Source organism: Trachemys scripta, chromosome 3 (assembly GCF_013100865.1).
Source record: "Trachemys scripta elegans isolate TJP31775 chromosome 3, CAS_Tse_1.0, whole genome shotgun sequence".
NCBI classification, from domain to species: Eukaryota; Metazoa; Chordata; order Testudines; family Emydidae; genus Trachemys; species Trachemys scripta.
In genome coordinates, this window is record NC_048300.1 from 50,943,549 (window position 1) to 50,959,282 (window position 15,734).

Sequence of the window (15,734 nt, forward strand, 5' to 3'; positions counted from 1 at the left end):
TCAGGCTGATCTTCAAAGAGCAGTTTCTATCTGTATGCTCTGCCTATCACTCAAGTGTCCATCACGTACATGGTTTCTTGCTGATACTTTACAATCAGTTCTATATTTTATTTTCTATAGTATTGCCTCTAGCCAATACAACTATATTTTGGATTAAGGAAGTGGCAGCAAATGCAACAGAGCTCCTAAGATGGATTGGAATCTACACATTACTCTGGGAAAGAGGTTACAACAGCCTTGGCAAGTAGTTATGCAAGAAGTGTATTCCTGCAGAGGACAGAAACATTCATATTCAGGCTGTAAGTGGATTTCTTGCAGGATCACTAGCAGCTGTGATCAAAGTGTAAGTGCTAGAGGTCAAGATTACCCAGTTCTGTATTAGATACCTGCATGCTGTCTTAGTGATTTCATGCAGCAATTCCACAGGTTGACAATCCATTGCATAAAGGATCTTTTCTTTGTTTCTGCTGTCTCTAAGCCGAAGTGAAATAAAAATGGTGGTGAACATATTTCATAGGCAGCAACACGCAGAAAGACCACTTGTGGAATCTATCCTACTCTTTTTATACAAACCTCTACTGCAGACAATGGAAGTTGCACCCAAGAATCCATGGCAGCATATGGCCCTTGGCTTTCCACACGTGGCCTCTAACTTTGTAGGACCACTCGTGACAGCCATCTCCACTATTGTGGTATAAAACATGCTTTAGAATACCTACAATAAGAGTGCTTCATCCAGCTCCCTGGAGAACATACTCTGCTGCTTTTATTAGGAAGATGTCTCATTAAGCTTCAAGCCATTGCTCCACATTGTCTAATTTGCCTCCTTCATGTGTATTACTTACTTCAAAAGTATTTAAGTGATGTCTTCTCCTTTCCCCCATTCAGAGTCTCTTCTACACCTTCATATATAAAGATTCCTTTATTAAACTGCTTTTCATATGAAGAAAACATATTTACACCAATAAGTCATCACATACAAAACAGCAATGTTTTCACTTGTATTAGCCTGTTATACTAATGCTTGACAGCACCACCAAGCCAATTCACAAAGAGTATTTATCCCTATCTGAAGTCACCCATACAACAGTTTTCCCTTTCCGTCAAGACAGACTTCAGTTGTCAAGGCTGAATCATGTTTTAACTAAATTTTCACTATCTGAAGAGTAGAGCTGGGCTAACTAGAGATTAAAGCAGATTAGTAATCCTATAGTAACTCAGTTAGTTTGACTTTTACTTAATTGGGTACTGACAGTGTTGAACATCCATTTCTGGAAAGCACTCTCTCTTCTGAGCATCAGTTTCTCCTACCCTCCCAGGACACTGTGTCTGCTGTTAATTACATGATTTAATGTAGCAGTTTATATTTTTAACTCTCTTTAATACTCAGCACTTACTACTATGCAATTTTCTCTGTGTTATGGTAACAATTGATGCTTTTATTAAGACCATTAAAAATGGAAATCAGTATCTAAACACATCAAGTGCAAGTGGCAAGTTACAGAGTGACAACAGAACAGAAGCTGTTTTTCTGAAGTGTGCAAATATAAACAGAGATTAACAGCATATATTTTATTTTTTTTTCCCTTTAGAGGGCTTTGCAAACAGGGCCGGATCTATCTGGTCTTTAGACAGACCTCTCACTGAGAAAAGCCTTGCAGCTCTTTCCTGTAAAGTGCCTCCACATTTCAGACCCAGAGCCATCAGTTCAAACTTCAGCTTCTCTAATCCTAGCTCTTCCATCTCGGCAGCAGAGTTGAATGCCAGCAAATCTATTCGTGTAGGCTCCTGCAGAGAGAACATGCAATTAATTCATTGTTTTAACAGATTAACAATATGCTCTTCTTGATTTATGCTCATTTGGTCTCCAACAAGAATTCATTTTACAGAAGACTACTACTCCAGGCTTATTTGGAAGTCACCCAAACACTTTCAAACTGTGACAATATAATTAAACATCTATGTACAGTAAGTGGGATATTTTCACAATTAAACTTGAATTCCAATAATCTAAGGCTCCTTTTTGTGATAACTATATTTCTAAGTTATCCCATCAAAATACCATGGACCAAATTAGTGGTCAGAGTTTAACAGTCTGTTTGTAAGAGAGAGGGCTGAACAAACTTGAAATAAAAACAAGTGACCTGTTCTTATCTTCTTGTTCTTCGGAAGAAAGATAAATAATCCCATGAATGGAGAATTCTTGAACACTTAGCAGTTCAACAGCCTTATTCTTCAGTTGCACAGGCCATCCACTACCCAGGACATAAAGCTACAAGCCTTCTGCATTCAGAATATAGCCCAGATGAAAGTCACCATGAGTAGCAGGAAAGAGGGTGGGACAGCCTACATGTCTATTGCAACCACCCTGAAGTTACAAGAACTGCAGACAAAATATTCTCTTTTTATAAGGTGTTTAGGGAAGAGGAAAGCTCTCGGAGTGCATCTTATCTTGACGCATAGCATAGCTGACACAAACCATGCCTTAGATGGAGAAAATCGGCATCTTCAGCTTCTAGGAAGATTCAAATCAATGCAATTTATTAGTATCTGCTGAACCGAATATGGAATTTGGGACAACTCTTACACCACTTATTAACAAGCATAGTGCTGTCTATGAAGTATCATGCTGGAGTTAACAAAAGGGACTTAATAATAATCAGTCCCAGTGACTGAAATGACACCACTCATTTGTCAGCCCAATACCCAGCAGTAAGTGTTTACTTAAGAACAGGGTCTGATTCTGTACAGTATCGCATACTGCCAAGCTGCACATACAAAAAACAAAACTATCACCTGGCTGTGTCTTAGCACCGAGTGGAGTTGTTATGAGGTCTTATTACTATAGTCACTACTTTTACAAAATGCAACGGGCACCATCATAATATTTGCCAACTGCAAGAAGAATTTACCATGCCATTGGTGAAGTTTCCTGTTCTAAGAGGAGGGAACGCTGCAAATAATGAGGGAAAGATAAACTGGATATTTGCCACACTGCAGTGTTTTAAGATGGTTCCTACTGTGCACTCAAGAGTATACTACAAAGTTTCAGTTAACTGAACTACACCTGTTCAAAACTGAAGTACATTTTGTGGTGGGTTTTCCCTCATTCAATTATGTTTGTTCACTTACTTGCCTACTGTCAAGATTCAACTTTTTGGAATGAAGGTGTCCAAACATATTACTATGACTAATAAAGACTCTGCAGGAATCAAAGGCTGAAAATCGATTTCATTGGCTAGAAAGCTAATCCAGGCCTCTCAGGTAGCTGACAAAAATTCAACAAAGTAATATACCATGTCAGTGATGTGACTGAATGAGCTTTCATAAGACTCTGAACTGCACATCTATTAAGGAAATATGAGTAAGCAGGTTACTCCACTGTTGAGATAATGGATTCATTGTTTCCTTTAAATCTGCTCTTCCACCAAGATTTGTAAACTCAACTGTGGCACATCCTTGCTCCCACCTCCCAGGAGCTGCTACTGTCTAAGAGACATACTGGAACCAAATCTTATTGCCTGAATGAGAGCTGCAGTCTCAGCCACATCTAAGGTGGTTTGTCCAAGCACCACACTGAAGTGTTTATATAAGAGAAAACCAAGATAGATGAATTAGTCAATTGGCTTTTGTCTGCTCCAAATAAGACCCAAGTGACTAACTTAGGTGACCTTCAAGGATGAATATTAAGGTCAACCTACACTTACAAGTGATGTGACCAACCCTGATACAGTGAGCTGGAAAATCTTTCATCTTAGAAAGTAGATTATATTTTCCCAGAGGAAGAACTTTTCACACAAAAGGGGATGATCTGTGACTACGCTTATGGGAGAGAAGGGAAGACACTCACAAGGAGTGCCTAACCCCTTCAGGACAGAGAGAACAGATATCTGAGACAAGGAGAGCCCTAAAGATGCTAGGACTTGGCTATCTCAGAGATTAACATTCCCCCATGACCTATCACTCCAGTTACAATCTGAGGCACTACTGCTTTGGTTCCAGTGCGGAACTCATGGGGGTTTTGTGATAGGTGGCAGTAGAGGACCCTCTCTGGGGTTAGTTTCCATTACAGCTAGTACATGGCTACATTTAGTCCATAGTACAGGATGCATCTTTCATTGATCTTCCTCCTGTCCATACCAGTGGGATTTTTCAATTGAGTGAAGGTGATGGCTTCAGGGGAATATTGTATTTAAGATAATTAAGTGGCCTCAAGACACTAGTATAATCACTTTACATCACCTCACCAACAGATATATGGACCATATGATACGGAGGCAATATAGCCACTTAAGGAGCATTCTAGTTACCATCCCCTGCAGGAGCCCAGGTGCACTAGTAGGTTTTTTATGAATACTTCTAGTGAATGAATAGTCATACAAAAGGCAAACCAAAGCCCACTATACACATCCATACTCAGATGTTTAGAGGCAAACCCCTTCTGACAGATAACTGCTATTATGTTTGTTTAGAATACACTTAACAAGATTTTTATGTTTTCGATATATTCTGGATCTCTTCTAGATCAATTTACAATAGCAACAGAGATGCATTGTTCAGTTTGTGTTTGTGCTTCCCTGATGACAGTCCAGTGTAGTCACTCCTCAATTAAAAGAGCCCAGGCTACTTATATGTGGAGTAGTTTAGAGAAGAAAGAAAGTTTCTTTTCTAAATATCCTACATTTCCTAAGAGCCAAGGAACACATTCCAGTAAGCCAAAAAACTGATTTGACAATTTATCATATTGGAATTCTTGCCTCAAGAATTCTAGTCTCTTTGATCCTTGCCTCTGATTGCAGAACAAGACTCTTGCATACAGATTATAAGAGGATCTAGCACAGGGATCTCAAAATCAAACCACCACGAGGGCCACATGAGGACTAGTACATTGGCCCAAGGGCCACATCATATAAAGGTACAAAAGCCACTTTCCCCGCCCCCACTCCACCCCTTCCATGAGGCCCCACCCCTGCTCTGCCCCTTCCCACTCCTTCCCCACCCCAACTCCCGCCCCCTCCCTGCCTCCTCCCCTGAGCATGCAGCTCCCTGCTCCTCCTCCCCACCCCTCCAGAAAAGCACTAAGTGCCGCCAAACAGCTGTTTGGCAGCGGGAAGCATCTGGAAGTAGGTAGAGGAGCAGAGACATGGCGTGCTGGAGAAGAAGGGGGGGCGGCGGGTGAGGGGAGCTTGGAAGCCGCAGGAAATAACTCCGGGGGGAGGAGGGGCGCACAGGGAGCTTGGCGGGCCGCAGAAATAACTCCACGGGCCGGCTGCGTGTTTGAGACCCCTGATCTAGCATATCTAACCCAATTTGTTTTAAAGTAGTATATGCAGTGACTTGGGAATTGTTTTGAGCTGCTATAAGGACCTATTTAGAGCCCAGATGAGCATTCTTTAGAAATACAAATTATCATGAGAACCATCAAGGCAAGTTAACTTTTAGACCCAACTACTTTGGCCGGGTCCCTTTATGTCCGTTAGGTAGGTCATTCACTAACTGGATGATAGAAAAAGTGGTTCAAAGATAGATGATAGGCAGAAAGGAAAAAGCAGCAATAGGTCCATCTCTAGACATTCAAATTTAGTACTGCTTACTGTGCTCTGCAACTGGTTTGTTTCCTTCTGAGTAGCTGAAACAGTCTCTTGCTCCCCATCCTTCAGGGTCTTTGCTGCTTCATTTTTTTCATCAGCTGCTGGAGTTTCAGTCTGACCACCTGCAGGCACCTCCTCTGGTAGACCTTTTCCAAGATCTTCTGGTTGTTCCTGCGATTTCTCAGTAGCATTGGAGGCTGAACTGCATCCGATGGAATCTTCTGAGCTACTGGGCCACTCACTTGCGAGTTCAGTCTTTTCAACATGGCCGACAGTTGACTGCCAACTACCTTCTGCCATGCTAGGAGAATCATCTTCACTATCACTATCACCATCACCGGAGCTCTCAGGATCCGCTAGTCCTTCCACACCCATCCTGTCACAAACAACACTTGTTAAAAAATTTAAATTAAAAAGAGTCACTTTCCCCTTCACGTGCCCTAAAGAGCTCACTGTACTAGTCACTGTTACTGTACATAACTCCAAGCACTCCCTCAGGCACCAGATATACTTTCTGAAGCACTCCTAGTAAAGAATGAGCCAAATCTACTACTGCCACATGGCAGACCTTTAGCCACATGAGCATCTTTACTATGCCTAACCATTCTAGTCCATCATTTTAAATAATGGAATTCAAAAACTCATTTTGTTAAAAGAACAGAACAATTTATGATTCTCCCACTGTTTTCTCTATGAAAGATGAACAAACTGGAGTGTGAGAAGATTAGAGGGGTCAAAAAAGTCTTCAAGTTACATAAGGTAGGAAAGGTTGAGCCCAGTTTAATTATCCAGATGAATACTGATGAGGGAAGGGCAGCAGAAGGCATGAGGGCATGAAGTAGTACAGTAACTCCTCGCTTAACATTGTAGTTATGTTTCTGAAAAGCGCAATTTTAAGCGAAACGATGTTAAGAGAATCCAATTTCCCCATAAGAATTAATGTAAACGGGGGGGATGGGGGTGTGTGTGGCCTAGGTACATTATACATATACAGTACAAGTTTTAAACAATTTAAAACAATGTAATACTGTACTCAGCAATGATGATTGTGAAGCTTGGTTGAGGTGGTGAAGTCAGAGGGTGAATCATCCGGCTGCTCCTTTTGCTGTTCTTTCCAAAGTGCCGGGGGTGCTCAACCCCAGGCCTGCCCCCACTCCACCCCTTGCCCCAAGACCCCTGCCCCGCCTCTTCCCATCCTCACTCTATCCCTGCTCCGCCTCTTCCTGCCCCTGCTCCATCCCCTCCCTACCCCGAGCATGCCGTGTCCTCGCTCCTCCCTCGTCCCCCCAGCCTCCTGAATGTGGCGAAAAAGCTGATTGCTGCAGGCGGGAGGGGGGAGGCTGCGTGCCGCATCCTCGCTCCTCCCCGCTCTCCCCCAGAGGCTCCTGAACACCAGGAAACAGCTGATTGCTGCAGGCAGCAGGCACGGGGCCAACAGCAGGTGGGAGGTACTGGGTGGTGTTGAAGGGGAACTGATGGGGGGGGGGGTCTGCCAGCCCATCCTGGTTCCAAGCCCCCAGGGCTAAACAACGTTGTAAGCAAACATAGCGCAACTTTAAATGAGTATGTTCTCTAATAGATCATCGACGAAACAATGTTAACCGGGACGATGTGAAGTGAGGTACAACTGTATGAGGGAAAGACGAGAGGGGTCAAAGCTCCTTCAGATTAGATTTCCTTGGTGCCTGTAGAATGGCAGTAGCACTGTTCTGGGGAGTGCTCAGCTGTCTGACTTTTACTGGTGATTAGTTAAAATAGTATTTTATTTTTAAATCTGTACCAGTGGTACAAAAAGTGATCATTTCCCCTTAGTAATTATCTATTGCTTTTCTTATTCTTTACAAAGCTTGTTCAAGCCATAACACTTACCAAAAACATTGTCTTTTCCCAAATTTTGCTCCACTCTTTTCAGACTCGTTTGGGCGCTTCCGACAATCACTGGTTTCTGGAGACACCATCTTACTGGAAGAGGCCTGCATTCCTTCAAAGCAAAGTTAAAAGTTTAGTACCTTTGCAGATTTATTCTACTCTATTAGGTTATTATGTGATTACCAAGTCCATATAAGAAGATTTTAAAGCTCCAAATAGCTGCTCAAGGAGAACTCTATGGTTCCAGTTACTTTCCATAAATATGTGAGAGGTCTTTCTTTAGCATTCGTGGAAGGTGCTGGACTGAGAGCCCTGGAGAATGAAGTCTTCCACATAAACTCAGAACAGGCATAAGTGTGGGCAGCAGCAGCAAAAGCTTCCCCACAGGAGTAGAGAGTCAACCCTGTACTGGAGAGAGCCCTTCTGAGGTGAAAAGGTATCTTGTGCCCCTGCTGAACCTCCCAACAGAGTAACGATCAGTGGCTAAACAAAGTAACTGCAAAAGACACTTGTGTAATCCAGATATTTTAATTATATTCAATTTCTAAACTCTCCATAAAATGTGTTAATTATGATCTTTTGACTACAAAAAAGTTTACATATGATTCTTACTGCTAAGCTCCTATCAGCATCTTCAGAGAGTTTTTGATAGCACTGCTGCTAACCTGGGACTCATGTAGCCTACCTGTAGATTACATTGGTGTAAAATGATACATCATTTGTATCTGTGTTGCAACTTTTGTGTAATATTCCAATTAATTTTATTCAAAGGAGGAAAACCTAATTCTACTGGTTTTCATTAGAAGTAGGGCTGTCGATTAATCGCAGTTAACTCATGTGATTAACTCAAATTAATTGTGATTAAAATTGCACTATTAAACTATAGAATACCAATTGAAATTTATTAAATATTTTTGGATGTTTTTCTACATTTTCAAATATCTATTTCAATTATAATACAGAATACAAAGCATACAGTGCTCACTTTATATTTTTTATAATATTTGCTCTGTAAAAATGATAAAAAAATATTTTTCAATTTACCTCATACAAGTACTGTAGTGCAATCTCTTTATCGTGAAAGTGCAACTTACAAATGTAGGTTTTTTGGTTACATAACTGCACTCAAACACAACACAATGTAAAATGTTAGAGCTTTGGATTGTTATCGAGCAGAACCAGTCATCAGCATGGACGCATGTCCCCTGGAATGGTGGTTGAAGCAACAAGGGACATATGGATCTTTAGCGCATCTGGCACGTAAATATCTTGTGATGTCGGCTACAACAATGACATGCAAAAACCTGTTCTCAGTTTCTGGTGACATTGTAAATAAGAAATTGGCAGCATTACTTTCTGCAAATGTAAACAAACTTGTTTGAGCAATTGGCTGAACAAGACGTAGGACTGATTGGACATGTAGGCTCTAAAGTTTTACATTTTTATTTTTTAATGCAGGTTTTTTTTTACATAATTCTACATTTGTAAGTTCAACTTTCACAATAAAGAGATTGCGCTACAGTACTTGTATTAGATAAAAAATACTATTTCTTTTGTTTTTTACATTGCAAAAGTTTGTAATAAAAATAAACAAAGACAGCGCTGTACACTTTGTATTCTGTGTTGTAACTGAAATCAATATATTTAAAAATGTAGAAAACATCCAACAATATTTAAATAAATGATATTCTATTATTGTTTAACAGTGCGATTAATCGCACGCTTAATATTTTTAATCACTTCACAGGCCTAATTAGAAGTCAAATTTGTTCTATTTCACCCAGATGAAATAGTGAGATGTAGCCCACAATATTTAAGGTCAGTAACAATTTCTGAAATAGTGTTAGTAAAATATGGCTGTTTGAATTAAGATATGATTGAAAACAGTCCTATGTTGACTGATAGCAGTTATTTTAAGGAGTCATTCCAAGCACTCAGTAGTACCTTTAAGGACTGAATCCTCTAGCCGCTCAGCCATCTCGTGACACTGTTGCTGGTAGTCTGGATTAGTGAAAAAGTGCTTTGGTTCTGCAAGTTTACGCTGCAGCCTTTCCAGGCGTCTTTGTTCTTTTTCTGCTTCTCGCTCTGCTTGCTGCTTCACCCACTCGGCCATTCTGCAGAGAAAAAAAGGTCCAGGAAATAGGAACCATTTGGTCATTTTAATCTAACAATGATTATTGCTCTGCAGTTACAGAACACTTTCACCCACTGATGGGGACAGAAAAAGGAAGAGGACAGGAAATAAGTGAGTTAGTCATAAAAAAAGATGCACCCTGCAGCAACTGAAGGAAATTTCACTACAGGAGGGAGAAATGTTTATTTATGCAAGATAGACTATTGATGGGCTCCATAGCTCCCTGGCCTGCAGCTACAGGGTAGTGTGCTTTGAGGATTCTATATCTTTTCTTTTGTGTGAGAACATTCTTCTACCCCCTGAGAAACACTTTCAAGAGGTGCGGACAAGCATGTCACAAACAGGTTGCAGTATGGTCACCTTTAATTTACACTAGCTATATACTCTTCAAGCAGACAGTTGACTCCTCCTGGCTTCTATCCATATTGTGCTAAGGGTTTCAAAGAGCTAAAAGCTCCTTCTAATATCCATAAAGTTTCATTATTCTGACTATAACAGCCTCTCGTTTGACCTCTTCTAACAATGAAAGATAGGTCATTGTATTTTATAATGATATTTCTGAGAAAGTAAATGCCTCACGCTTTTTCGTGGTTAACGTCGCGTAGTCTCCTTCCACTAAGATCTCGGCAAGCCTCTCGATTCGTTGTCTTTTCAATTTGAGCACCAAGTGCTCGGAGCATAGATCCAAAACCTGAAAGTTACCAGAAGTCAGCTACAAAGCTGTGATAGAGAAATCTACAGGATCAGGACCATTACAGTTTTTAAAAATAGCTATTCCCCTTCCTCCCTACACCCCAGTAATAAAGATCAAGGTAATGAGACATAATATACCAGAGAAAAAATCTTGTTAGTCCCACCATTGGTGAAGAAAGAGATACTGAAAGTTTAGTGACTTGCTTTCTCTCAGAATAACTGAGGCCAAAGATGAGCTGTAAATATTTAACGGATACAATGTGATAAATTATATTATTGAGCTGAATGTCTCAAACATCAAGTCAAAGAGAGGCATTCCAGGTATAACTAAGTTTAAACTATCTTTTAATTTTAGCTCTCCTCAAGTCATGCCAGCTGGATTCCTGAGCTACTGATATCCCTAGAATATGTATTCCTGATATTACCGGCTACTGGAGTCCTCTAGCACAGTGGTTCTCAATCTTTTCCATATCACGAATACTTGAGCCTCCCCTCCCCTCTATCCAGGATCTCCCAATGGGACCATTATCATGACCCACATATACTGAGGACACCTGCACAGGGGCTGAGAAATGATTTTTGTAGACTATTGCCTGGATTTTGCAGAGTGCCAACAAAAAATAATTGCTCAAGAGAGGTAGTCACATAAAGCAATGTGGTCTGGTGGAGACCCAGTAATGTTAGAGTTCTACTTACACCTCTGCCACTGACTTGCTCTTGTCATGTCACTTAACTTCTGTTTCAATCCCACCCCCTCACCAGTTACGGATAATACTTACCTAACTACTGTGAAGAAACACAGTGAGGATTAATGTCAGTGCAGAGCTTTAAAGTACTACGTAAGTGCCATTTATTACACTATTCTTTAACTATAAGTTGAACAAAACTGTACTAGAATCCTTGAAGATCCTTTAAAGTAGCCTTGAAAAAAATGCCATGGAAATTTACCAGGCCAGGCATCTACCCATACATTAAGAGAGTCACCTATTCACTCCCCTATTAAAACAAACTATTGCCATAGGTGAATAGAATTTTGCAAAGCTGATTCCAAGCAGACACTTGTGAGGAAGTTGCTTATTACAGGTTTCATTGGATTTTATATTCTTAAAAAAAAAAAAGCTATGTGCTAAACCTAGGCCCAATTCTGCTCCTATTTGAAGTCAATGGCTCCCAAGCCCTATCATAAACTTTTCAGTTTCTCTGTGACTGTCTGATTTTGAGCCCAAAGGGACCATTAAGCAGGCCTTCAGAGGCTGAGTGCCTTGTTTTACCCCACATTTTCATTTTAAAACTCAAACAACAGAAGTACTTGACAAGGCCAATGGTATGATTTTGAAAAATACTATTTAGTTGACTAGGCCCAGCAGGGCTCCAATGGCAACTGTGACATCACAGAATGATGCATGCTGGATTGTCACAGTAGAGTAGATGCTGGCAGGCATGACAGTGGGTGTTTGGAAGTTATAAACAGATACCAGCAGCCAGTTGTCTTCGGGGGGATTAAAAAAGTCACAGAAGCACTATTTACTTTCATTCTGCCTAATTCTATAAACAAGGTGTAGCAAGCTGGACTGGAATTCTAAAGGAAGCCCCCTTGATTTCTGTGGCCTGCAGATAGGAAATGCTGGGGAACTTTACTGAACCTTTTACAATGAATGCATTTATCTATCAAATATGAAAATATAATTAGTCCAGTAACCTGCTTAACTTTGTTATTAAATTCAGTTTTATAATGCGCCTACATTTCAGTGTTTCAGAGCGGTGCATATCTTTGTATTGATGATACAGAATATATTTAATGCAGTTATTGAGAGGGAAATGGGTTGTTCGGGCAGCTGAGTCTTTTGAAACTTAACTGGGTGGGAGGCCATTTGAGTTTGTGCGATAAACGCATTATAGTTGAATCTTTCACTGATAATTACTTTAGCAGAAACAGTTTATTTTGACATTTAAATGGTCAAGTTTAGGTTTCACAGGTACAATTTCAGATTGTTTGCACTGCAGACCCAAACCAACACTGCATCAGTTACACTCACTTCACATTTTTATGTTCATAAAGGTTAGAATTTTTTTTTTAAATGAAAGCTTGAATTCTGGAGCAGGACTGCAGGGCAAGTAGTAGATTCTGTGATGAGCTTTATGGCCATGAAATCTGAGAATGAAAGAGTTCTGGCTATCAAGGATTTTTCTGACTCACAAGTTTATTGTAGACTAAAATAAGCTAAGAACCTCCATAGGTCAGGGTTTAGGGTGAACTTTTCAAAAACATCAAAGTGACTGAGGAGCCTAACTCCTGTTGATTTTCATTGAAATTTAGTTTCTGAAAATCCCTTAGCTTTTGAAATTTTACCCCTAGATTCCTAATACATTAAAAATTTGACAGTCCCCCATCCAGCATCAGCAACTAACCTCCTTTTCCACCACAAAGTCTTGGCTCCAGACTATAAACAACCCCATCCTGTAGCAAGTCTTCAGTATTAACCAGTCGTCCATTACATTTCACATAGAAACTGTCCTCAGGAATGCCCTAGAAACAAAAACATTGTCTATAAAAATGGATTTTAATCAGTCTGAGTAATCCATTTTAAAACAATAAAAGGAGAATAGACTTTTTACCTCCTTTTTAATAAGACGTTAAAAACAAAGAAGAAGCTTTCTAAGACTCCCAATCATTCACTGAATATGTATAATCTTAAAAATTACAAATACATTTTTAAATCAAGTTATGGGTAACTCACTTGATGAACTGGAATTAAAGTACAAAGTGCAAGGTATATTTTCAATTCAAGTTATTAGTGAAGGTTAAAGGTTCTTATAGAGTAGTTTACATTCACCTACAAATGGATTCTACTGTTAAAATGCACTTTATATCACTTACTAGAGGTGCTTAAGGTTTGTATTAGCCAAAAAATAAAATAAGCACCTCCTCTTCCCCCACTCATCTAGGGCAATTAGATGAAAGAAAGAAGATACCCACAACCCCAGGATGTCAAAGTTTGTCTAGTGCATTGTTAACTCCTCCAGTAATAGTAGGAAGAAAAGATCAGAGATTCCTGGCTCCCTGTATGGCAAGTGGGCAGAGCATGTCTGATGCAGTTGGCCAGAAAGAGTGAAAGATTTCACTGCTGTCACCTGCAGATGTTGGGAGTGCGAGCCTGGCTGTTCTCCCTAAGGCTGTGAAGGTGGAAGAGGATACAAAACTGGATTTTTTTAAGAAGGTAGCCTTTGGCTATAGCAGACCATCATTTGTAATTGAGAGAAATAATGTTCTTATATTTATGGCACCAGATGTGGACTCAGGAAATCTGGGCTCAGTTCTTTACTCTGCCACAGATTTCCTGTGTGACTTTAAGCACATCACATAATATCTCTTGTGTCTCAGTTCCTCATCTTTCCCTCATCTCTCTTGCTATTTAGACTGCATGCCCTTAAGAGAAAGAAGATTGCTCTTATTATGCATTTGTACAATATCTGGCACAAAGGGGCATCAATCTCAGCTGGGGCCTCTAAATGCTACTGCACTAAGTTATTGTTTTGTACATATTAAGAAAAACATAATAATCAACAGGACCCTACTAGAGTTTTTAAAGAATCAGGTCATTTATTTGCCAAGACCCCAAACCAGGGTCTCCTCTATTATAGTTTAAGTGTCAGTGAGATCCCAAAAGAGCCCAAGAAGCTGCAAGTATGGGGACTATTGATATTTCAGTGACGGCCTCAACTACTGAAGATTTAGAGGGGGAGGGACAGGTCTTCAAGCTCACGTCTTTGCTGGTAAAGAGATTTTCTAGTTTGTCAAACAAAAGCAAACTCTCCAGTAGCAGGACACTAGAACCTAGTCCCCACAGACACACACGGGCAGGTTTTGTAGCGAAGAGACAGATCCATGAGCAGGCCCAAGACACGGGCAGGGACAGCGCCCAGGTTCTGAGGACAACAGTGGACTCTTAGGGACCAGATCAACATCGCCTTCCTCCGCGCCCCCTCCCGCGGGGCAGCCCCTGCCTGTCCCCCAAAGCGCCGGGGGACTCCCCCAGCTGCCTCCCCACCCCCAGTGCGCGGGTGGCCCCTGACCCCCAGAGCCGGGACACCCCCAGCTGCCCTCCCGCTCCTACCTGTGCCCGGCAGCGAATGCAGAGCCAGTCCCGCACCGACCCGCCCCCGGGGGGTAGCGGCACTAGCTGCGCTCGAGAAGCGTCTGGGTCCCGCACCAGCAGCGCCATCTTCCCCCGCTCAGCAGCTCCGGCCTAGCCGAGACAGGAAGCGCCGCAGGGCAAGCAGCGGGCACAGCGCACGCTGATGACGCAGGAAGCCAACCCGGAAGCTGGGCACCCGTCACGTGGCTGGAAGGGGCGCTGCTCGTGCGTCGCAGCGGGAGGGGCAGGTCTGGAGAAGACCGATAAAGAAGGGCGGGTCCGCCGGGGCGGAGCTGTGGGGTAGCCACAAGAGGCCGCCCGCGGGTCGCCTCCTCCTGGGCCCGGGCAGCAGAGAAGGGTACAGCAGCTGCTGCTTTTGCTTTGCCCCCTCTGCAGCCTTTGCGCTCTCGGAGCTACAGAGTAGCTCCCTGTGTCGGACTGAAATCTTCCCTCCAGCCCGTCATGTGAACCGGGAGCTTTTTCTTCTTGCGGCTGATGTAGTGTTGAAGCCCCACGGGATATTTACCCTACAAAGCGATCGGTACACCAGCAGAAATTCAGTGCAACCGTCACACGATCTGTAATCTCCAGTGTGTCCTTGCTTTACTATCTAGGTGCTTAGGCCAACTTTTTCAGGCTTTGAATCCTAAAATTAGGCATTGAAACTAAAAATTTGCAACATGAATACCTGCTTAAAACTCCCAGTGACTAATGTAGGCACCTAAATATGGATTTAGAAGGAGACTTTCAAAACTCTCTCCAGGGTTAAGGAGCAAAAATGCCAATGGGATTTGTGCTCCTAGGTCCCTCAAGTGTTTTTGAAAATGTCCCCTTTAATTATTTGAGTTTAGGCACACACAGTTGAAAATTTTGGCCTGAGTATTTACACCAAAACAAAGATATATGTGGGTAACAGAGAATACAGTGCATTTTCCAGGCAGTGTTCCTGGAAACTTCACTTTTTAAAATCAGTGCAAGTTTTATTAGGGCCCTGGTATTTGGGAGATAGATACTATTTTTATTTGTGTATTGCAGAAGCAACCCCCAATATGTAAGTTATTATTCAAACCTTTTTATGAGATAATTCCTTCCCTAAAGAGCCCACAATCAAAAAAATCAACACCTAGCACGGCAGCTCTCTCTTAACTGCTTCTACATGAGGAAAATTAGGCCACATAATTCTCCACCAGTGTAAACTCCATTAGTTGTAGTCATGGTGAAGACTGGAGTGAAGAAAGGACTCTGCTGCCAACTCTCATCTTCCTCGTGAGTCTTGCAATATTGAGTATTGTACTTGAAGTCTCAGATTCT

General features: G+C 41.5%; 1 protein-coding gene across 1 annotated transcript; it reads right to left on the reverse strand.

Annotated features, from left to right (window-relative positions):
* Positions 1-903: 903 nt before the first annotated feature.
* SDE2 (SDE2 telomere maintenance homolog) lies at positions 904-14,587 on the reverse strand. The gene is made up of 7 exons (XM_034764700.1): positions 14,403-14,587; positions 12,697-12,814; positions 10,174-10,285; positions 9,405-9,574; positions 7,461-7,572; positions 5,595-5,967; positions 904-1,788 (listed from the first exon to the last, which is right to left on the reverse strand). The coding sequence occupies exons 1-7, from the start codon at positions 14,508-14,510 to the stop codon at positions 1,573-1,575; spliced, it is 1,209 nt and encodes a 402-aa protein (XP_034620591.1). The 5' UTR covers positions 14,511-14,587; the 3' UTR covers positions 904-1,572.
* Between the last annotated feature and the right edge of the window lie 1,147 nt (positions 14,588-15,734).

Coding starts and splice junctions, on each gene's coding strand:
- SDE2 (XM_034764700.1), bottom strand. CDS start 14,510: ATGGCGCTGCTGGTGCGGGACCCAGACGCTTCTCGAGCGCAGCTAGTG. Junction 12,815..14,402: donor GCATTCGCTGCCGGGCACAG/GTAGGAGCGGGA, acceptor TTTTGTTTCTAG/GGCATTCCTGAGGACAGTTT. Junction 9,575..10,173: donor GACGTTAACCACGAAAAAGC/GTGAGGCATTTA, acceptor TTTTCTCTGCAG/AATGGCCGAGTGGGTGAAGC.